This window comes from Numida meleagris, chromosome Z, assembly GCF_002078875.1.
Source record: "Numida meleagris isolate 19003 breed g44 Domestic line chromosome Z, NumMel1.0, whole genome shotgun sequence".
NCBI classification, from domain to species: Eukaryota; Metazoa; Chordata; class Aves; order Galliformes; family Numididae; genus Numida; species Numida meleagris.
The window spans coordinates 66143452-66167576 of NC_034438.1; the positions used below are offsets into that span (position 1 = coordinate 66143452).

Consider the following 24125-nt stretch of genomic DNA (forward strand, 5'->3'; position numbering starts at 1 on the left):
TTACATACAACATAAACTTTTCACTTGAACAACCTGTGAGTGGTTAAAGCTTCCACTGGAAATTTTGTCTCTATACATACTCATTCCCACCTTCCCTCTACCATTTCCTTTTCTAAAAACTGAAATCCACTGAATTTCTGGAAAACAAAACAGTGACTGTGTCATTCTCTTCTTACACAAAGCAGATAGAAAAGGGTGACTTATACCCAGTAAGCCCACAAGCAATTTAACAGTGTAGAAACATCAACACAGAACACATCACAGAGCATGTGCACACACATACATGGGTAAGACAGAAAAGGTGGAGAAATTAAAGTGATACCAATAGGAACAACAGTCCTAAAAATAAAGCATCTTGGATACCTGACCTAGAATGCAAAAATACACCTATACCTGATGAGGCTTCATAAGCCTCCCTCTTTGTAGAGAAGTTTCAGAAACAGACAAGAACATAGGACTGGCTATAAACAAGTTCGTAAGTCACTGTTAGGCTAATAATTAACAAATGAAAAGAATTCTGGTGTATCTACTGCAAAAGAATGACCATCTACAAGGTAGGTTGCTTCCCTAAATGCACCCTCAGCATGCTCTTTAAGGTTCTGAATCTTCACTGCCAACCTAACTGCACTAGGAAACTTGAGTCTGAAGAAATCATAATTTTACTGATAAAACCTTCAAAGTGACAATAATCACTAGAGTTTCCTATAGCATCATATATTCAGGAGTTGAACATTAAATCAAAGGTTCACAAGCTAACCTGTTAAACGAAGAGAAACAAATGTGACTAAAAAAATACTCACTTTGCTTTATACTGTGCAAGCTGCTTGCTCCTAAAAGACCAAAATCCTTCCATCTGTACCTCCAATAAGGGTGACTGCTTTTCCGTTGGTGGAATATTTTTGTTTTGCCTTCTAGCATGAGGTAATAAATGCCTATTTTAATGTCATCTTATGTTTTGATCCACTAAACTCTAAGGTCCACTTCTGATTTATTGCTAGTCTTTCCACAACAAGCCATTAGATTGTTGGTTATTTTGACCCCAGCATAACTCTACTTGTCTCTGCTGCATTGTCTCTTTCTCTCTCACCATAGTTTGCCAGTATGATTTTCGCCTGTCCCTCATGGCCTCAAAAACTGCCAGTAGTCCATGTCACCCCGTTGCTATGTACAGATATAAGGACCATTCCTTCTAATACTTCGTACAAAGGACTGTGACAATACTCAGTAGTGCCTGAGTGAGGACATGCCCCATAGATTCCAGCTCAATTCATCCTTTCAGTCTGAGACTGCACTAATGGTAATTACTCACCTATTGTGTTTATTTTTCGATGACATGCAGAGCACCTTCAAAAATGCTATGCTAATATGCTATGAACCAGAAATCACCCTATGGAGATAGCAGTCTTGTAGTCAGCCACAGACTCCCAGAGAGTAAGTAAATATGGGACCATCACTGATCTCCTCTTGGTGAATGTCTGTGGCCATTAAGTATGTGATTCCAAAGGTGTATTTTCTCCTTTCTCTGTGAATGTAAAATTACAGAGAAAAGATTTTCAACTTGGTAGCATGTATATTACTAGTTTCAGTAAGACTGTACCGTTCTATGATCAGTAAAACACACCACATCTGATAGACCTTCCTATGATACTGATAGTAGATTCCAAAAATCATGTCATCATTTATGATGAGTAGTAAGTGTATTTAAGCAACTCTTACAAATTCCAAAAGGGGGCATGAACTGAGTTAAGATTCATAACAAATTCTTAAAGTCAGACTTATAAAATAAAACCTGTCTGGATTTTAGATCAGCTAGGCCAGTCCAAACAACCTGCAGAGATTTTACAATCTTTATCACTAAGCCAGGCCGAATTTCAGAACAGCTTGATTTTCATTTGGCAATTCCTTGATTTCAGGTGGATTTCAAAGACAGAATAACAACATGTACCATAAATCAAAGCAGAAACCATTGGCACTGTGGTCTGAAACACTGCCTAGAAAATGCTGCAGCTGGGCTCCATTCTATTACTGGTTGCATGCAAAATCTAGGGGAAATGAAGCCAAATTCTCTTCCAGACAAAATCCTTTGCAAACCAAATCCACTGTTCTCCATGTTGTTTAAGTCATAAGTGAAAAACCAGAATGAAAAGAATCAGGAAGATAAAGATCGAGGAAAAGACAACATAAGGCTAAATAGTAAGAAGAAATACAAATGCCTCATGTCACTATGTGTTTTGAAATAGATGCTCTAAAATAAGCAGCATTGTAGGTGGAGAATGTTATTTATAAGTTAACACATATAGTTAACCTTTTTATTATTAGTTGTGCTATTTTAAACTAGAATGTAAGCAACTTAAGCTTCTATCAATCTGTTAAATATTCAGGCTGAAATTTTCCTCCCAGGATGTTTGTCTCAAGTACAATGTTTGTTTCAGTATAAATGGCTTTTATTTTTGAAAACATGATGAAGAAAAACATATGTTCCAACTGCATTTACTTGTTTTTTGCAACCGTAGTGTCTCTGAGCAGAATGAATTTTCAATCTGCAAGTCACATGATAAAAAGGTAGCTTCTACCACACCATGGGAAAAAAAACAAAACACTCCATGATCTGAAAGTGGTGGAACTGAGTTAAAAAACACAAATTGCAGAGGGCTAAGAGACATTCTGGAGACTTCCAGTGCAATTCTTGGAAGATCCTACCTGTATGCAGCTTGCTCTAGCAGAATATCACTTCAACTAATGATTATGTCAGAACATGTATTAAAGAGGGAAAAAAGCTTCATTTTGGCAGGACCTGTCTTCGCAATTTCATCAAAAACCTTTCAGCACAGTATCCCTCTGTGCATAGAACAAAGCTGCACAAACTGCATATGAAAGTAGTGGCCAGGATTACATATGGCTTTCCTTCTTCATCAAGTCATTCTCATAATAGGTAGCAACCAAATCTCCATACTTACCACAAATTCAGGGACATGTCAGCATGGTCAATAAGCAATCTAGTTGCCGGACTCTTAGAAGTCTAGCCAAAGTAACACACATGTCAGAAAGGACCATTTAATTTTTTTATCAGTAAATTAGCAAGAATCTCTGCTCCACAAAACTAGACTGCCTCCAGAAACTGCTGTGAAAAGTACACAAACCCGCTGTGTCTTTCCAGGAGACCAAGAAAGTTTCCCTGGCTGTAGGTCCTATGAACAACAGCCTACCAAAGCCCCCTTAAAAAAATAAGGGTCAATCATTAGATGGGTAGTATCAGGAAAATACTGTTTTTGAGGGGAAAACGTTCTTAAGCTATATGAATCTGGAAGAAATCAATAGCTCTTCTGCTCTTTGCACCTGAAAGGGCAACTCCTTCTCTGGGGCAGCACTTCCGTCAAATGCAACAAGCAGAGCTGGTGGGCAAGGGGGAGTGAAGCTGTTCTGCTGGTACCTGAGCTACTCAAATATGTGGGCACCTACAGATGAGAAGAAGGAACTGAGCACAGGAAGTGACAGACAGACAGACAGGATTGCTACACATTGACCCTAGTAAGCAAAACAAATCCAGGCTGCTGAACAGCTTGGCCCTCAACTGCTGCAGCTGTAACTCCAGACACGTAATCCCTGCTGTACAACAGCTGAGGAAAAGAACAAAAGAAAGAACCATCCAACATTTGAGGAAAGAGAAAAAAAGATACAAGCATCTATTTTTATATCTTGTGTATATTTTGGTGGCCCAGTTAGAGCTTTGCTACTTCCTGCGAAACTACAGTGGCACACAGAACACTTCACCACTCAGAGTAGCTAACAACCCAAATAACAGCTTGTTGACACAAACCTTCTAAAAAGTCTTAGCATTATGCAGTCACAACAGAGCTGCATCAGTCCGCTCCTTCTCTCTGTATTTGTGTGGCAAGAAGACCTACAGAGCTGGAGAAGGGTCTGGAGGACAAGAGGTGCGAGGAGCGGCTGTGGCCCCTGGGTTTGCTCAGCCCAGAGCAGGGGAGCTGAGGGGAGGCCTCATGGCGGCTGCAGCTCTCACAGCGAGTGGAGGGGCAGCGCTGAGCTCTGCTCTCTGTGACAGCGACAGGGCCCGAGGGAACGGCATGGAGCTATGTCAGGGGAGGGGTGGGGGGTTAGGGAAAGGCTAACCAGAGAGCGGTGGGCATGGCACAGCTCCCCAGGGCAGCGGGCACGGCCCCGAGCTGCCACAGCTCAGGGAGCATTTGGGCGCCGCTCTCAGACACAGGGTTTGGGTTTGGGTGGGGCTGTTTGGAGCCAGGGGTTGGACCCGGTGGTCCCTGTGGGTCCCTTCCAACTCGGGATGTTCTATGACTCTCTGATGTTTTGCTTCCTTTGACCTCAACTCAATTTCCTCTACTCCGAAACACCTTTCCTCTATAGAAAGTCCTTCTGAAAGCCATTTTTTTTTTCCCCCAGAATTTTAATCTATTTTAAAATATCTGTTCACTTAACCTCTCAACTTGCAAGTACACACAAAAATGATTCTATGTATTTACCGAGTCCCCATCAACTTCATGGATGGTATCTACATAAAGCTGTTTATTTATTTATTTATTTTTCATGGCAAGGCTTTGCGGTCCTTTCAAAAATTCTCAAGTTCTTCAATAATTAAAACTTAAGAACCCGCTGAACAGTACTGGGAAGTTAAAAGGATCCTAATAACCTGCTTCTCTGGTACGAAGATCCACATATGCTTCTGATTTTAACATCAAACAAAACTAAGCACCAGCCACAAATGAAAATAAAGTGCTGAATGACCTGTTTAATTGAGAACACGGCCCATTTGATCATGACTATAAATTAATAATAAGGGATAAGTACAAACAAAAGAAAACAATGGTCTCGATAATTGCAAAGTAATTCATTGGGCCGCTTTTCTAGCAGCCTCTTTGACTGTTTTACTACCTGTTTTCCTGCCTACACTTCCCTCACAGGATTGAGTCAGTCAGTTTCAGCAATTCGTGCAGATCTCAAATAAAACATCCTTTTCACATTAGCATTATAACCATCTGTAATGCATTCAATCTCTGTTTAGTGTGTACAAATATCTGGCAGACTTGACATTTCCTCTGTGCCAGTAACAGCCTTTAAAATTAAAAAAAATGAAGTCTTGTGCAATAAAAAGTTATTGTACAAAATTCTGCTCTAGAAATTCACTACTCCAACGCAAAATTAAGCTCTCGGCAGTACAGCCACAAAAACATCTAAAACTCCTACTTCTGTGCTTCTAATGTTGGTATAAAGTTTGTAATGCAAAATCATGGGATAAGCAGCATCCCATGCTCGTCAACCAAAGACTTGTCAGCCACTGAAGTGCCACAGCAATGACAGTGTCAAGGTTCTTTGTTACTGCCTCAATTATATGTTCTGCATCTAATCCATAAACATTTGATCTTGTGCCTAATCCCTGTTCTTATTCAGTATTTGTCTTTTAAAGAGGATTTTGACCATACAGAATTTGCAATTCATATATCAGTCTACAGGGAAACAAACCGAAATGGGTCAATCTGTCTCACTCCACAAACTAAGCCACTGCCAACTGCTAGCATTAGTCAGCCCCAGTATCCTTGCCAGGAGGAGCTTGCCTTAAAAGGTTTAAGTTGGAACCTAGCTCTCAAAATCACATTATCCAAGCATTAACTACACTGCTCTTTGTACACCATGTAGGGAATAACCTAAGGCCTACAAAGTGAATGTTACACATTGTAGGCCAGGAAGATCCATCACTGTACCTCAGAAGTTAAAAAGAAAGCCCTCCATTACTGAGCCATTTATCTCTGCTGTACCAATAAACCACTTACAATGAATGCGCTGTCACTCCAGGAATTACAGAGAAGCTACAAGCCACGGGATGAGTTCTCAATAGAACTAGGTGATTCTTTTTTTCCAGAGGATCACTTATTCACATTCATTGCCCCTTTCATCACTTTCTTCTGCAGTGCTACATAAACTCTAGAGAATGAGCCGTTACTTATATATAAGAAATTAACAGAGGAATTTTCTCTGAATATTCACCTACCAGGAACTGCATTCAAAATTTAGGGAAAAGACCTGCATATAGAGTGAATCTGTGTATTTAAACAGTACTGCAACTAAAAGGATGTTGAAAAGAATAACCAACAAAAACAATTAAAAAAAAATACTTAAAATGCAGCAACTTTGTACTGGTCTAGTCTTGCATTACAACGACTTCTAATTCAGTAACAAGTACTTCAGTACTTCAGTAACAGTACTTCAGAAACAATGTACTAACTCTGTAAATTGTTTTCTCATGATTCATTTCTACAACGAAATCATGTCCATAATCTACCCATGTAGCTTTCTATCTTTCCTATTCTTTTCCATCACATCTTCAAATTTCATCTTCTCTTTATGCAATGCTATATTCACTGCATGTAACCATCTTCCTTCATCCTTCAAATTTTTCCAAATTAAATGTGTTTTCTACGTATTTGAGAAAGAACTTTCCAACGCTTTGCCAATAACACAGTGCAAGAATCTTAACTAAGAAAGTAAGTTGTATTCTTTCATATATCTTTGTAAAAATGCAAAGCCAGAATCCTCTCAGTAGCAGCACGAGGTGCAAACAAGAGGCTATAGTCACAAACTGAAACACAGGAAATTCCACTTACAGAGAGGAAAATAGTTCTTATGGGTGGTCAATCACTGGAAGAGGCTATAGGTTCCATCCTTGGATATATTCAAAACCCAAATGGACAATGACCTGAGTAATCTGATTTCATTCCGTCTTTGAGCAGGGAAGTTGGAACAGATGGTCTCCAGAGGTCCGTCCAACCACAACAATTCAGTGATTCTGTGGTTTAGTGATATGAGAAGAATATCTGACTTCCAGTTCTTAGTGTTTATTACTAACCTAACCTTATTTACTCCTTTTATGGAATGGATTCTGCCTGTAATGTTTGTGTTGCATTTTCAACTCTTCAAATACTACTGCACAGTTTAAAAGTGACATTTCATGCATTTCATACAGTTTTAAAAATGGAAAAATCCCTCTTATCTCAGTCAGCAAAGCTATTCACTTCAAGACAATCATATTCAGATTGCATAAAGGCTATTTATTCCCCCTACCATCCAAAAAAAAAAAAAAAAAAAAAACCCAAACCAACAACCCACAAACCACCATTGCTTTCACAATCACAGGAGCTACCACATACTACTTTAACCCAGATTCAGCTCCACACAAGTGCTGGGACTGTTGGGTGTGCTGACTTGAAAATTTAGGTGGTTTGCAGTTTTGAGTTCCAAACTAGAAGAAACAGAATGCACCTATTTTCCAGGAAACAACTAACACATCACACTGAAGTCTTCTGAATTGGACATTTGAGGACATTATATACACAGCTATTTCCTCAGCTCTTGGTGCTGTATAAAATTTATCAGCAAATTACTCAGGAATGTGAACAGCTGCTGCAGGCTCCATATGCTCCTGTGCTGTGTGTTATATTCAAAACACTGTCTTGCTAACAGGCCTCAGTTTCATTTGAAATACATAAAATCCTAATTTTCTTTTTCTCTGAGCAACTGCTATTATTAATATAACCAAGATGTTATTAAATTTCCATGGTATGCTCCAGCCTTTCACCAGTAATAAAAAATAGATTCTTAAATACTTCACTGAATACATAATTAATCTTGTATTTTCCGACCAAGCATTCACACCACTATTGATTGGTGCATCTGCCAAATATATATTTTCTTCTGTGCTTGTTTTAAGCATTCATTATTCTAAAAAAGGCTGAACGGAGTAATTAATACCAACACAACAAGCACCCTTCATAACCTGTCTCATCTACTGTCAGCTGTCACTGATCAATAATCTTCTGAATATCTTATTTTCTTCCAGGACTGCTACAATCAAGGAACATGAACAAATGGCTATCACTTGTAAGAGCTGTCTCAGCCCAATGGGATGTGTGGGAGTATTTGGTACAGAAAAAGGACATGCAACTGGACACCCCACTTCACTGTTTGTGTTTGCTTAACAAATCACGTAGCCTAAATGCCAAAGCTTTTTACAGGCTGCCTGTCAGATTCAAGGAGGTTCTCCACCTTTCTGGCTCACCAGAGAGACTATGAACCAGTGGGAATACCATGATTTTAACACAATGATTTGTTTTTAATTGTGTTTACTTCATAGAGAAGTAGCTCAAAAACTTGAATAGAGTCCTGGTCACGTGAAGAGGCTTTGTTTGAGAATTTTAACACTCCAGTCTTGCTGCTGGTCTTAATTCATGTCTTTCTACCAAGAAAGACACTGGGAAGAAGGAGGAAGGACAATGACAACGTCAAATAGCAACTCTGATCAACCTCATCTCTCTGTTATCAGAACATCTTTCAGATTTAGTTAAGGGCACATTTTTCTTGTTCAAGTTTGCTATTGCTGTTAGTTAAAGAGCAACACTGCTCTAATTTCCAGAACTAGCATGGTCAGAAAATTCTGAGCCATAAGCATTCTGTGTTGCATGCAAAATGCTCAAATTCCAGTAACAAATGAAACTAGAGGACAGAGGCAAAAATGTGTCACAGAATATGCAAAATGTATTACAGACTGAATATTAATATGGAGGTTCACATCAGGAAGTATCACTACATATAATATTATAATATTTTTGTCTTGCTGGAAAGGCCTCTTGTAAGGCTGAAGAAAGCATTACAAATAAAACAATTACTTTCATTCTGACCTCTTCCAAACTATGATCACTGGACTTCTCAGTCTGAGGAACAAATTACTCAACTCAAGTGATGGGAAGTCAGTTCATATATTTTGATACACTGGCTGAACACAGTCCTGTGAACAGCAAAAAACAGGCAGCCGTGCTTTCTGCTGTGATAAAGGAATCTGAGAACAGGTTTCAAGATTACAAAAAAGTGCATCAATTTTTTTGTATATCTGCAACTCCATTTTCACTCCACATAAACACACAACCTGCACACTTTCAAATGGAATGTATAGAGTTACAGTCAGATACTCAACTGAAAATTCTGATCATGTCTCTCTACTGAACTTTCATAATCCCCCTCTCACCAGAGAGAAATATCCCTCTCTTCACTGTCACACCTTATTCATGTTATCGCTTTGGGAAGTATATTTATTGGTGAACAACTGTTTTCAAGGGTGAAGCACAGGAAAAATAAAATTTCATCAAAAATCTCCAATGAACACCTTGAGAGCTCATTAAGAATTGCAGTTATGTCCACTGAAGCAGACTGATGCATTAGTGTCACAAACACAAGGTCACATATCCCACTAGTTTTACGGCTTTGTTGCTCTTTTTAATAAAAAATATTAAAAATACGTTTTGTTACTTAGCTACATTAACTGTATTATACATTTTATGACAGCCGCTCTGAAAGTAATGCCTTCTGTTTTATGATGCTGGCCTGTGATATCAGAGGTGGATGCTGGTGATATGGCAGTAGGGGCTGAACCTTCCCACCAATATCCTGTTATATTTTGTTGCCACAACACAGATGGCAGCAGAGGAGCACTATGACAGAACAGCATCTGATATGCAAGTGCAGCTGAAGCAAAGGTGTGTCACTGAACTCCTCCATTCATCAATGCTGAACGTTTATGGAGACCAAACAGTGGATGTGAGTACAGTGAGGCAGTGGGTGGTGCATTTCAGCAGTGGCAACAGTGACAGTGGCTACCTCCACTGGCACAGATTGTTACAAGCGAGGCATGCAGGCCCCGGTTCACTGCTGATGAAAACGCAGAGTTGATGTTGGTGTCTATGTTGAAAAATAGTGTTTTGTAGCTGAGAACCTGCTGTATTAAAAAGTGTTACTGTGCCCTTCATATCTCTTGTAGTTTCCATGGAAATAAATAGGAGACATTACTTTCAGAGTGATCCATGTATATGTGGCCCAAGACAATCCCTCTTCACTCAAAGCTGCCCAGGCAAGCTAAACGGCTGGACACTCATGAATTACTTAATAATGCTTCTGGCTTGGCTTTGTGCCTCTGGAGGAAACAACATGATAAAACAAACATATTTCTCCGTGAAGATGCTAACTTTAAGGACTGAGGATCAGAGGTGTTGGGCCACTCTGCCAAAGGCTATGAGAGAGAAGGACAGAAAATGGTTTTCTCAGGAATAATTAACTCTATTCTTGAAACATTTACCAAAAAAATAATCCAGATACTATAGTGGTGAAAAGTTTATTTCATTGCCTTGTTACTTCTGCTAATGTATCAATGAGACTTGTGTTAATTCCCACAACAATGTCTTATGTTTCTCACCTTTCCTCTGCCTCTGTGTGTTGAACCAGGAAATGGCTAAAGGCTTTGTGATACCAGGATAAAAATAATAACAGTGCCTTCTAAAAGAGGCTTGTCTTAGCAAATAAGCAACACAGCAAATGCTGGCATACCTTTCTCTCTTTGCAACTCCAGACCTCCTCCTCACCTACTCAGCTGGCTGACAGAATACAGGTCAGAAAAGATGCTGAACTTCAAGGTCAGGATTGTCAGCCTGCCCTCGGTGCCAGGGAAGGTTACGGAGCAGATTGTCCTGAGGGAGATCACGCGGCACTTGCAGGACAACCGGGGGATCAGGCCCAGCCAGGATGGGTTTGTGAAGGGCAGGTCCTGCTTGACCAACCGGATCTCCTTCTATGATCGAGTGACCCGTCTGGTGGATGAGGGACAGGCTGTTGATGTGGTCTACCTAGACTTCAGCAAAGCCTTTGACACTGTCTCCCTCAGTATTCTCCTGGAGAAACTGGCAGCCCGTGGCTTGGACAGGTACACCCTTTGCTGGGTAAGGAGCTGGCTGGAGGGCCGGGCCCAGAGAGTGGTGGTGAATGGAGTTAAATCCAGCTGGCGACCGGTCACCAGTGGTGTTCCCCAGGGGTCGGTGCTGGGGCCTGTCCTCTTCAATATCTTTATTGATGACCTGGATGAGGGCATTGAGAGCACCCTCAGTAAGTTTGCAGACGACACCAAGCTGGCAGGAAGTGTCGATCTGCCTGGGGGTGGAGAGGCCCTACAGAGAGATCTGGACAGGCTGGATCTCTGGGCTGAAGCCAATGGGATGAGGTTCAACAAGACCAAGTGCCGGGTCCTGCACTTCGGCCGCAACAACCCCAGGCAACGCTACAGGCTTGGGGCAGAGTGGCTGGAAGACTGTGTGGAGGAAACGGACCTGGGGGTATTGGTCGATGCTCGGCTGAGTATGAGTCAGCAGTGTGCCCAGGTGGCCAAGAAGGCCAATGGCATCCTGGCTTGGATCAGAAACAGTGTTGCCAGTAGGAGTAGGGAAGTCATTGTCCCTCTATACTCAGCCCTGGTGAGTCCCCACCTCGAGTACTGTGTCCAGTTCTGGGCCCCTCACTGCAAAAAAGACATTGAGGCCCTGGAGCGTGTTCAGAGGAGGGCGACAAAGCTGGTGAGGGGTCTGGAGCACAGGCCTCATGAGGAGCGGCTGAGGGAGCTGGGATTGTGCAGTCTGGAGAAGAGGAGGCTCAGGGGAGACCTCATCGCTCTCTATAACTACCTGAAGGGAGGTTGTAGTGAGCTGGGGGTCGGCGTCTTCTCTCTTGTAATTAGTGACAGGATGAGGGGGAATGGCCTCAAGTTGCGTCAGGGGAGATTTAGGCTGGACATTAGGAAACACTACTTTTCTGAAGGAGTGGTCAGGCGCTGGAATGGGCTGCCCAGGGAGGTGGTGGAGTCACCGTCCCTGAAGGTGTTCAAGAAACGTTTAGATATAGCGTCGAGAGACATTGTTTCTTGTTTTTTCTTTTTTCTTATAAATTTTTTAAAAAAGAGCTACTACTTTTTGCTGTCCAGTTTGTTAGAAAAGAACTAGAGTTTTCTTCATTTTATACCTGGTTTGGATGGGATTTGTAAAGACTAAATGTTACAAAGACAAAAAATGCAGGAGTTTCACTACTTGAAAAGATCCTTCATTTAGCTATCATTTACATGCCTACTGAACACTGCGCTGTGCAGGTCCTTCCAGGCAGGAATGTCCATTTTAGCTCTCAAGAGGTAAAAGCCTTGAAAATTGTTAGGTGTGATCTGACCATGAGACACTGCAAGATTTACAGTTAGGCCAGCATCTGTAGCACAGGAAAGCCAGCTGACGTAGGCTCACAGCTGCAAGACAAGGAACATCTATTCAGTAACGTGGGCTTCCCTACTGGTAGAGGCCAGTCCCCTGCTGGATCCAGCAAGAAGAGACAAAATATCCTCCTTTGTGATTAAATGAGCACATTCTCCTACAGCTGTCCACTTTTTACAGAAAGTCATTTTTTCTTGGTTTTTTATGTTTAGTATATAACACCTCAAGAGCATTATCAAGAGTAAAATATGCTAATACTGCTGGAACAGGTGAAAGCATCTCTCACGAGGACAAAAACTAGACTTCAGATGATTACTTTCAATCACCTCAGCAAAACCCACCCCGCTACTAAAATATGCCTGTCCGTTTGTACAACTGCTGGAGGACTTTCTTAAACACTGTAACAGCTTCCCCAAGTCTGAAAGGCAGTGTACACAGTCCCCTACTCAAAGCAGATGAGAAAGTGTTGGCCCATCACTGCATGATTCAACCCTACTCCACATAGCATCACTAGGTCTTTACAGGTGGAAGTCATTAAACCCTCTATGAAACAATACACTTGTAATGGTCTTTTTAGACTTGAAAGTCTAAGGACACCATTCAGGAAACACAGTCAACTGGAAACTAGTAAAAATTGATGCATTTTCCATGAAACTTCAAGATTTGCATGGAGAGTATGATTTAGAGTACATCTCATGCAGCTTCAAAGTTCTTATTTCCGCTGTCTATAACCACAAACATAAATTTGAGTATCACTGGCCAAACTCAGAGTAGTGCAACAAGCAATAAATCATGCGCCACAACAAGCATCTCAAAATAAAAGAAGAAAGGAACTGCATCTTCTAGTTCTTTTGTGGATTGGTTTGCCATTCTCAGAAAAAGCGGAATAAGCAAATGTATAGGCAAACGTTATGCAAAAATGTATGCATGGATGGTAACTTGGAAACTTCTGAACCAGATTTTACTAAGGCACAAACATGGCATTAAAATACTGTAAGTCACTCCACTTGATAACAATTATTTTATACATAACGTTCTGCATTGCTATTACTTACCCTACTACTCATATTAATGTATTATTGGAGAATATCCAATGCTATAAAAATTGTGGTTTGGGAAGGAACACAATTCTAAGAATAGAAGAGCCGACATTTTCACACCATGAAAACCAATTCTTTAAAAAGCAATGAAGAACTGAAGAACACTCACTAGTATTTTTTGCTTTCCATCAGAACTACCAAACCTGTTGCTTCTAGGGACACTGAAGGAAGAAGACCATGAAGAATAAGGGAGAGGAAACATAAGAGCTTACTTCAGAGTCTGGAGTTACATAGTCTGTCTACGCATCTGCAGCGCCCTACACTCAATAGAGAAAGAGAGATGCTGGAATAAAGATCCTGACCTAGAATTGCCATACAGAAGTGCTGTGCATGGGAACAACCCATCTCTACAGCGACGTAAGACTCCAGGCTGAGAATCTGGAGTCTGCCTGAAGGCAAGCTATGTCTCTTCTACACCTTACATCAATCAATTTAGTCTTCCCTGCTGCGCTGATGAGGTAAAATAGTATCCAGCACTATCCTTCAGATCCCTCAGTGTGTCTTTAAGATACGTATTTTAACATTTTAAAAACTAAAAATTACTCTTAATTTGAAGATAATAAATTGCTAACCTGCTAAATATCAAACTTCCAAATCACACGCTTAGACCAAAATGCAAGACAACCCTGGGAGGACAAGTAGACCAATTTCACAAAAAGTCTTCCATCAGAGAAAATAATTACTCCATTTAGTCTGATATATGATGTTACACAAAACCTTCTGCCAGTCCTGGCCAATAAGCCAGAGAAAAAATGAATTTCTTCATAAATTTTTAAGGTATTCCCATTTTAGCTAGGTTCAATAACAATGAACCACGTGCGGATGTGTACGCTGCCTCTGACCCTGCTGCATTTAGTCTTGTCAGCAAAACCTATGTGAGACTGCAGCATGCACAACCACTACTTTTCACAACCACCACACAGATTAAAAGCAGAGTTAGAGCTGATGCTAACGATGGCTGACAGGAACTCCACTCCCAATTTGCGCAGCAGTTGTTAACAACCGGCTCCAGTGGTCAGAGAGGTAAACCAGGTTGACTTCTGTCTTCTTCACTGTAACCTTTAACACAGACTCCAAGGCTGTTATCGGAACCCATAGAGACCCACCCCTGTCAAACAGTCCATCCGTTCCATCTGACCAAAGCCATCATCTGATACGTGGAGAACACTGTCAGAGGCAGACTAGATCTCCTGCTCTCTCATTATTAGCTGCTGATTTTGCAGTGGTCACAGGAATTTAAAACCATAAACTCATTTTTGAGTAAATATTCAACACACATGGCTGTAAATGCACATCTTCTCAGTGCAATGACCCTTTTTTTAAAAAAAAAATAAAAAATGTACCCAACTTACATGGTAAGAAATTGTTTTCGATTTCTTTTGCTTCAACATTTTCTTAATTTCAAAATGAGATACTGAATTTGAAAATGCATTTGAATTAAGCCAGCCATTCCAGAGGGTAATAATGTCATGTGTTGTGCTTTTGACATATAGAATAAACAAAGCCACCATGACATATTTAAACAAGCATTAAATAAGCATTAAAAGTGTTTACCCTAAATTGATATGTGCTTACATTCTTTTGAGGGCCATTTTCTTCATGTTTGTTAATGGGATGATAACAGAAGGCTGTATCTGACATACTGGTTGGCCATTTATCATGCTCCCCCAAGATCAGGTTAGATACAAAAGCCAGATTTTATTAGTACAGACAAGATACAGTCAGAAAATGTGTCAGATGAGTCTGTAGGTGCTGTGACAGACCTTCCACTTACATATACCACTGACTTCAGTGGTGCGAAGCTGAACTACAAAGGCAAAAAACCTACCTAGTTTTTTAATTAGCAATTATCACAGTAACAAAGAGCAACTCCCAAAGCCTTCCTCACCTACTGTTTTGCCAAGCTGCTGAGAACAATTAACTTGTCTGTTTAAGTTGGGCTATGCCTTTCTTAACTCTGACTCAAGAGCACTGCAACCTACAACTTCCAAGTTCAGTTTTGAAAAAAAAAAAATCCTATTTCAGTTACATTGGAAGACAGAATATAGCCTGTCTTCTTAGAAGCAGCAATCATTATTTTGTCAACAGGCTGCTACATGGAGTACTTTAAATTTGTATTTTCATCTTTTTTTAGTCCATAACGATCAGTGCAGCTTCAGGACATATAAACTGTCCATCTATAACAATGGAGCACTCTTTATTCTGCCAGCACATATGTAACGGTGACTACAGTTAGACTCTCAAGCACTGAAGATGTATCATTAACTTCTACCCCAGTACGACAGTGCCTCATTTCTATTTCACGATTAATCTGGCAAGAGATGCACACTGCTCCCAAAAGGTGCTAGGAGCGCTGCTGGCAGTGGTTACCTCTCAAGATCAAAAGCTCCAACTGAAATACAATTTCTTATCTAATCCTGCAGTGTGCTGAGATTTTGGAATAGACAGTCCCAGGTACCTACACCTGGGAAACTCAGCACTTCATTCCACCAAGTTATTTTCATTTTAGATGTATCCCCCAAAGAGCAGCAACAACACTCCCTCAGCCTACTTTTTTCAGTTCTGCTTCAGCTATTCTTCACTGCTGTAACAGCTCTACAGCTGTCTAATGTGCAGTAAGCAATCTGCATAACATCTACTGGACGTAGGTTGTGCTGTCCCATCAACTATGTGAAAAACTGGACCAAAGAGTTTTGAAAGAATATCTAGTTTCCTGCCCTTCCTTACACTATTTCTGTTGATGTATGCATTAGCGGAAAGACTGCTGCACATGAGTTCATAACTCTAAGTTAATACCTCTAACTAACTGCTATATTTTGTTATGCTCAGTATGTTCTATAGAACTCTACATCTGTTCTTCCTAAGATCTACAATCTAAACAAATAATAGTAATACTGGCAAGCCACAGTACTGATGTTCTTCAAAGGAAGTTTGTGGATCTTAGCACTGAGTTCTGAATGACTTCATGCTATAACTCTTTCCCCATTTTTAATTTAACTACTCTATGTATCACAAAAGACATATCGATACTGCAAGCCATTTTTGATTTTATTGCATGGAAACACTGTCAAATAAGCTTACACTTTTACCCAAGCTACAGCTTTCAGCTGTAAGGTGAGGACTGTATCATCAGTTTCACAGTCAGTGCTAACATCTTGGGAATCCAAGACACAGAAACAAGCATCTCCCACGAAGTTGTTACTTAACTCCAATCTCATAAAGTAGAACTTGTGCTATACCAAAGCAGATGTCACGTCACCATCTAATTTCAGGAGCAGGATACATGAGTTTTGACCAGTACTCTCCAAAGGTCTAGTTTTGGTACCCAGTTTCCTCTGTACTCCTGCCTCACATACTAAAGTGAAGCTAAAACCAGAAACCTGTAAAGCTGAAGAGCAGACGTCAAATAATAACACAAAGTCACAGCATCTGAAGGTTAGCCTGGAGGTCAACAAACTTTACAAGTTAATAGTAAGGTGTAACTATATTTCTTACAGATGCAGAGAACAAAATTTTAAGAGTAAAACTGTAATTATAATGAATCTCTCTCTTAGATGAACTGAAGATAAAGCAAAATGGATTGTTTTTTACCATACCTACAATTAAGCCCAGCTTCTGGATGTCTAGAACAAAGATTATCGCAGCAGAAACACTGATATCTTGATCACTGAGAAAAGTAACACAAACACTAGTATTTCTTACACCAGCAAATGTACTTTACACTTGCTAGCTCACAGTTTACGTAAAATCCCAAACAAGGGTGCAAAACCAGACACTGACAGCAGTTCAGCCTTCCTTATCATGGTACTGTCTCCTGCCTGCTGTCCTGCCATGTACCTTGTAGGATTCATATTTTATTTGCTGGGAAGAAACGTCAAAGTGTGGTCCACATGTAAGCATGGACAGTTCTGACAAAGCATAGAAATGCTGCAAGAGACCTTTCTACAAAACACCTTTGGAGAGGATGCAAAATTGCAGAGCCAGTGAGAACTCCTTTATGAAGAAGACGGACATTGCATAGACACGCAACAGTCAATGAAACCGAGTAGCTCTGCTTTCAGGGGATGTTAAATACAGAGTTTTGCTGCCACAGTTTCTGCAACAGTAAATGATAAGTACATCTAGCTCCCTTTCATTTACTACATCCTTCTGCCAGGTCAGCCACTTGAGTGCCCTGATAATGTTACAGAATTCACTTATCTGTCTGTGCCTCACCTTTTCATAAAACTGCCATAGAGTTCAGTTAATCACTTTGGGACCTACCTACCTGCATGAAGCCTTGAGTGCTAGGATTACGTTAGGGAGCTATGTGGATATGGCACTGCGGGACATGATTGGTGAGCATGGCAGTAATGGGTTGATGGTTGGACTGGATGATCTTAGAGGAACTTTCCAACCTTAATGATTCTATGATTGTAACAACATGCTTTCCTTCATTTTCTGTTACTACAATACTTAACTGCTACTATTTCTGGGAGTTTGTCGTGGCTTGCAGATGCTTCTAGTTTTCGGGGAAAAAAAAAAAAGCAAAAAATTCTTGTTTGAAGCAGAAGAAACTTCACATTAAATCATAAGAATAAAACTGAGACATTTTAGGAAAGTGAAAGAAAAAATAATTACTATTTTAACAAAAGACAGTTAAAAACAAAAGACAACAGCACAAGGGTCCCTAGGGAACATCAACTTTGTTATACTCAAAATACTTCTGTAAATTTATTCCAGTAGTGGTATTTTAAACATACAATACTCATTTTCTGAGGAGTCCTAGAAAGGAGAGTGTTCCCCGAGGCTGTAATTTGTCTTAGACGAGGAAGACACACTGAACAAAACCACAGGACAGTATCTTCAACAAGAAGTCAGCAAACCAAGCAAAATTTAACCTTGTTACTCGAATGCTCTCTGCCATCATGTGAATATTATTCTTCCCATGTTCTTCTGAGACCAGAGTGTAAAATTACAGCAATGCTGTTATGCCCACAAGATTCAGCTTACTCGTAAAACTAAATTATAGGTTTCTGAACTGAATTTTTGTTTACTCCATCTGAAATGAACGATTAGACAAGAGTGTATCCAAGAAAACATTATCTTTTCAACTTTAGTTTTTTTCATAAGGGTATTTTTAGCTTGTATCATTAACTTTTTCACACAGCATCCCTGAGATGTATCTACATCAAATATTGATTCTAGACTGAAGATCTAACACAGGGATGTGTCTTCCTAAGGAAGGTTTTCCATTTGGAACCTAGAGCACAATGGAAAATGGTATTGCTGCCTCCTGCCGAAAAGAATATCTTTGCCAACATCTTAAGCCCAACACTGACAGACATCTTGCAGCTCACTCAACAACTCCAAATGAGACTGCATAAGACGAAGATTGTGAAGATAAACACAATTAGTGCTCAGCTACAGCTCGCTACCAGAAATCAGACACACAGAGGCCACGTGGCAAGGAACAGCCAGGTCTACCCTAGTAAAAAAGCTTCCAGAGCAGACCACCCGTCCACAACTATCTACAGGGAAACCTCTCCAGCACACAAAAATGCCAGCGCATGCCAGGCATTGCCCAGCCAATGCTGGGCCATAGGACTGCTTAATACCACCACAAAGGATCCCATTCCAAGTGCCTGGAAGCATTCCTGGACACACACTTCTATTTACTGGTACATGACACAAAGCCTCAGTGCACCTGTGTCAGTCATTCGCAATTAAAACAGTCACCTGGCGACAGTATGTAGATATCCCTGACTGCTGACAGCTATTGTGGAACCACATTCTGCTGCCAAGAGCCAAGGCAGATGCCAGACTTGACTCACATCTATATCTCTGTCACTTCTGAAACCAGGTCACTGACTCCACGCTCCTTCTAAGTGCATTTCAGTGCAGCAGAAAACAGGGGAGCCGAAAGATCAGGCGGTATGGAACAATGACAATGAGTTGCTCTGTCTGACCAGACTATACCACATCCCACACCACCATACAGCCTGGTGCCCCTCAGTACCACACTCCAGGGAAGGTCAGATACCACACCACCTCCACACAGAGGACCACACACCCCACCACCATCACCACAGGGAGGACCATAAACTACACAACCACATGAACAATCACACACAACATCACCACAGAATCACACCATCACGCACAGGATCACACACCACACCACCACCAAATGGAGGCTCACACTGCACTACCTCCACACAGAGCACCACACACCCCCCAGCACTATTACAGAGAGGATCACACAGCATGCACCACTGCCACCACACAGAAATTCACACAGTGCCACCTCTACACTGAGTACCACACAATACACCACATGAAGCCTCAAAACACACCATCACCACCTGGAGAAACATCACCACACTACCACCAGAGAGACACACACCAGACCCTCGCTGCATGGAAGATCAGCACCACACAGGATCACACACCAGACCAGACCACCACACAAGGTTCAAACGCCACCTCCACCAAACGTGAAGGGTCACACTACATAGACCATCAACAAAAACACTGCCACCTCGACACAAAGTATCACACACCAGACCCACACCACACAGAAGATCCTTTCAGTACCTAAAAGGGGGCTGGACGAAAGAAGGGGACAGACTCTTTAGCAGGGTGCCTTGTGGTAGGACAGGGGGAAATGGTTTCAAACTAAAAGAGAGCAGCCTCAGACTGGACATAAGGAATAAGTTTTTTACAATAAGGGTCGTGAAGCACTGGAACAGGTTGTCCAGAGATTGAGTGGATGCACCATGCCTGGAGACAGTAAGGTCAGGCTGGACTGGACTCCGAGCACCTGATGGAGCTGTAGGTGTCCCTGTTCATCGCAGGGGAGATGGACTGCATGGCCTTTAGAGGTCCCTTCCAACTCCAAGGACTCTGATCCTACGATCACACACCACTACCTCCACACGCACACCATCACAGGGGAGGCTCACACACCACACAACCACCAAACAGCGGTTCATACACTGCCACCTCCACAGAAAGAACCACGCACCACACGAAGGACGGCACAACACCCCCCCTCACGAAGGGCCGACCTCGCAGACCGCAACACGCAGGATCACACACCACACCACCTCCACACGGAGGACCGTACCCCCCGCTCCAGCACAGGGGCCCACAGCCCGGCCCCTCGCCGCACGACGGCTCACACCCACGACGCCCGCACCCAGCCGCCCGTCGCACGCCGCCCCGCGCTCACCGCCGCCTGCTGGAAGGCGCCCTTGGTGTAGGTGCCGCCGCCGCGGTAGGCGATGGCGGGGATCTCGCGGCCCAGCAGGGCGCACTTGTGCTGCTGCGGCCGCCGCCGCGAGATGTAATCCACGCGCGGCACCACGTTGCTGCGCGAGGAGAAGGTGACGATGGCGACGCGCGTGGCCGCGGGCACCACGGGGAAGTCGGAAAGCAGCTTCTTGACGAAGCGCAGCTCGCTGAGGAAGTTGGCCGGCCCCACGCTCGACGACTCGTCCACCAGGAAGACCAGCTCCAGCCGCCCGCTGCGCGCTCGCAGCCGCCGCACCTGGCGCTTGAAGGCGCGGCCCAGCTTCTCCACTTTGCTCTCCGTCGTGTCGGGCAGCGGCGGCGCCGGGGCGGGCGAGGCCAGGGCGGGCGAAGCGAGGGCCGCCGCCCGGCCCTGGGGCGCCGACAGCGCCAGGGACAGCGGTAGGGACAGTCCCCCCCAGCAACACAGAGCCACCAGGGGCCACATCGCGGGGCGGCGGGCGAGGGCAGACGGCGGCGGCTGGCGGCTGCTCGCCCCCTGGCGCCCCACCTCCCGCCTCCTCGCTCGTCGCCGGGGCGGCCTCCCTACCGCCGGCCCCCGCAGGTACCCGCGCCCTTTAATCCCCCCGCGGGCCGCGCCGCAGACGCCTCCCCCCCGGCGGAGGTGCCCGCCCCGCTCTCGGCCCCTCGCCGCTCGGGAGCGACACCCCCGGCTCCCTCCCCGCCCAGCCGGCCCGCCCCGGCCCGCCCCGATGGGTCCCGGCGGCGGGGCGGGGAGGGACGGGAGTCCCGGGGGCGGCCGGCCACCCGCAGCCCCGATGCGGAGCCCCTTCTTGCCCGCTGCTGCGCAGGTTCGGTTATCTAAGCTGTTGCCGCTCATTTCACTCCCTAATTTGTTGTTAACCATCCCTCTAGCTGGTCAGCTCCGTTTCAAGCAGTTGCTCAGTCTCAGGAAAATCCCCTTGGAGCGCGCTGATCAGCCAGGTAAACCTGTTGATTGCAGCTCTTTCCTCAGTATTTCTCCCTCCTGCCTTCATTTTCCAGCCCATCTCTTTGCTGTTGTTTACTTTTGTTGCCATTCAGCAGTGCCATGGTGTGCACGGTGGTACATTTGCAAGTCAAACCCCGCATTTATATTTAATGGGATTACTTAGTCCTTCTTCACTGCTGATGGAAAATCCAGTGCTGCTCCTTTGGCTTTCCAGCAATACTCAAATTCCACTGCAGCTGACGAGGGGCTGTGGGAGATACCATTTAATTAGGGAAGTGATGCATTTGATATGTGGTTCCAACATGTCTAAGTACTTCACAAAAATACATTTGTTAGGTGTACTTTTGCCACATGGTGCTTGAAATGGAAATAGCATTTGGACATGCTCAGAGAGGTGTATGTGGAGTGGAGTTTTGGTACTGAGACGTATGCTGATGATGAGTTGAATCAGTTCATCTCGCTTGGTTTATGTGACAGTGAAGTGTTGCAGCATTGGGCTGCTTGGCTTTGCCCCTGTAGTGACAGGCAACATTTTGCCTTGAAAGGGGCAGTTGGAAGCTTCTACAACACTCCCCTCCCCTAGCAAATTGACTTGCTCTAATTAGCGTTTGAGGGATTAACTAAGTGATGCCTGAGTTGCATTCACTGTGGGCTGAGTAACGGCACTGCAGTACCTTGAAGCATTCTTCATCTGCAGTGTACCAGGCTAGAGATCATACCAATCTTTGCAGAACCCAGAATGGGAAGTTGTAGCCAAGAAGAGAAGGTGAAAGTGGATGAAATGAGTGGTTTCTACAAGGTGTTCCTAGGTGAAGGTGAATAGTTGCAGTTATGACATGTTCCCTTTACACTGAACGTTCAGGTCACAATCGAGATGTAGGCCAATTTTGTTTGTTGGCAAGGTAACTGTCAGTTCCCTTGTTTTCCCCCACGTTTTTGTAACACTAGCCGGATTCAAATTTTTAATAAATTGTAGGACGCAGAAGAAAAGGAAAGGAGGGTGAACTGGAAACATTTTTAGCAAAGGAAGAAAAACTCGTGTTGGTGGCCATTTTCCCTGTGCACCACCTGTACTGCTAGTGTGAGAGACTGCAACTAGGTAGGACTAACTTTGAAAGTACAGCAGTTAGTTTCAGTATCAGCGATCTAATCAGTACTGAAAGCCCCCAAAATAACAGAGTAGTTATAAATTAGTGCTTGATACACACATAATTTGTGAAAACGCTTGTTCTCGTAGGTCACACAAGTCCTGCATTCTGTACTGAGGCTCTTACTTGTTCAGCAGAAAGCTGAATATGCTGTATGAGATGCCCTTATATGTAAGGGCAGCAAAGTGAAGTCATCAGTTAAAGATGTAAACATGTTAGTCACATAGTCAGTTCACAGCAAAAATGAGTAAATAGGTGAACAGCAAAGCTCTGACTGGATGCAAGACTGAGACCCTCCCATGGTAGTGATACAAAACTTGAAGTGGTGAGTGTGAGTTTCCTTTAGATTTGTGGATAATTAAATTGCAAAAGACTTCTAAAAGAATCAGTGACCTGTAACCGGTAAAAAATCTTTGTGTGTTCTCCCACATGTATGGCGCAGGTAGCTCCCTTTAAAATCATTGGGACTCAACCTTGCAATGCAGAGGAGACCCTAAATAAAGCATTATATGATACTGTGAAGCATTAGCATTTGTAATATGCACAATCCGAGAGTAGGGGGGAAAGAATGGGGACAGTGTCCAAAGTATTCCAGTGTGTTCATATTGTGATTTGAGCTGAGAGAACTAGAGAATAAATTCTGGAATAAACTGAATTTTAAAAGTCTTAGATGCAGGCTGTGAAATCCTCAGGAAGGTATTTTATCCAAAGGATTTTGCTTGCAAAATAAAAGCTTGTCTTGTCAGTGACAGAGCATGAGGTTGTGTGCATGTGAGCTGTAGAATTGTGTTCACTGTATGTTCACTAAGCTTTTCTGAAAGCACAATTTCCAGTAGAAATCTCTGTTGTAATGAAATTGCCTTCTCCAAGCCTGCCTGCCAGTTCTTTACAAATCCTTTCCATGTTGATATGCTTAAGCCCTCTGCTTTTGATGGTCTTTTCCCTGTTGTATTTGTGCATATTATTTGTGCTTTGGTTCATGCTGATCTGTAGCAGATGGGGAAGTAGAGAGCAGAAGGAATTTTTTTGCCACTTTGAGTGTCCCTGAAGGTCAAGATATCTCCTATGGGCTTCACTACTTAAACAGATAGTACGGATTTCACATGGCTTTGTGGTGACAGTGTGCATGAGAAGGCGGTGTTGGGCTGCGACTATTTCATTACAAAGCAGCAGGTAACAAAAAAACACTAGATCTTGTGGATAAAGTGCCCTTGTCATGTAACAAAAGAGAACTGACTTCCTGACAGGGGTTGTTTAAGAGCAGAACTTCAGCTACTCTTACAATCACATTCAGTATCTCTTTAATTATCTTATTAAAATCCACAGACTTCACAAATTCCAGTAATTCTTTGCTGTCTCCCCTCAAGATCATATGGTCATTTAACACCACCCTGCTTACTAAACAAAAGGGAAATCTATACCCCCCAGTTAAAAGCCCTTCTGCAAACAAACTGTCTGAGGACTGCTGTCCTTTAGCCAAATAGCTTCTTGGTTGAATTGCTCAATGAAACATGGCCAACCATCTTTCCAAATATGGAGAAGGAAAGCATTATATTCC

The 24125-nt window shown here is 42.8% G+C and overlaps 1 protein-coding gene and 1 long non-coding RNA gene across 4 annotated transcripts in view; one reads left to right on the top strand and one right to left on the bottom strand.

The window, feature by feature from the left end:
• The window catches only part of SVEP1 (sushi, von Willebrand factor type A, EGF and pentraxin domain containing 1), a 131992-nt gene extending 110906 nt beyond the window's left edge, over positions 1 to 21086 (bottom strand). For 2 of the 3 annotated variants that reach the window (XM_021380247.1, XM_021380248.1), the window contains exon 1: positions 20409 to 21086. In XM_021380247.1, the coding sequence (XP_021235922.1) occupies positions 20409 to 20915 (507 nt within the window). In that variant the 5' untranslated portion in view covers positions 20916 to 21086. The remainder of the gene's footprint in view (positions 1 to 20408) is intronic. The other variant, XM_021380246.1, reaches the window with a different exon arrangement.
• The window catches only part of LOC110390285, a 33692-nt gene continuing 30782 nt past the window's right edge, over positions 21216 to 24125 (top strand). The window contains exon 1 of the long non-coding RNA XR_002433662.1: positions 21216 to 21412. This is a non-coding gene — a long non-coding RNA (uncharacterized LOC110390285). The remainder of the gene's footprint in view (positions 21413 to 24125) is intronic.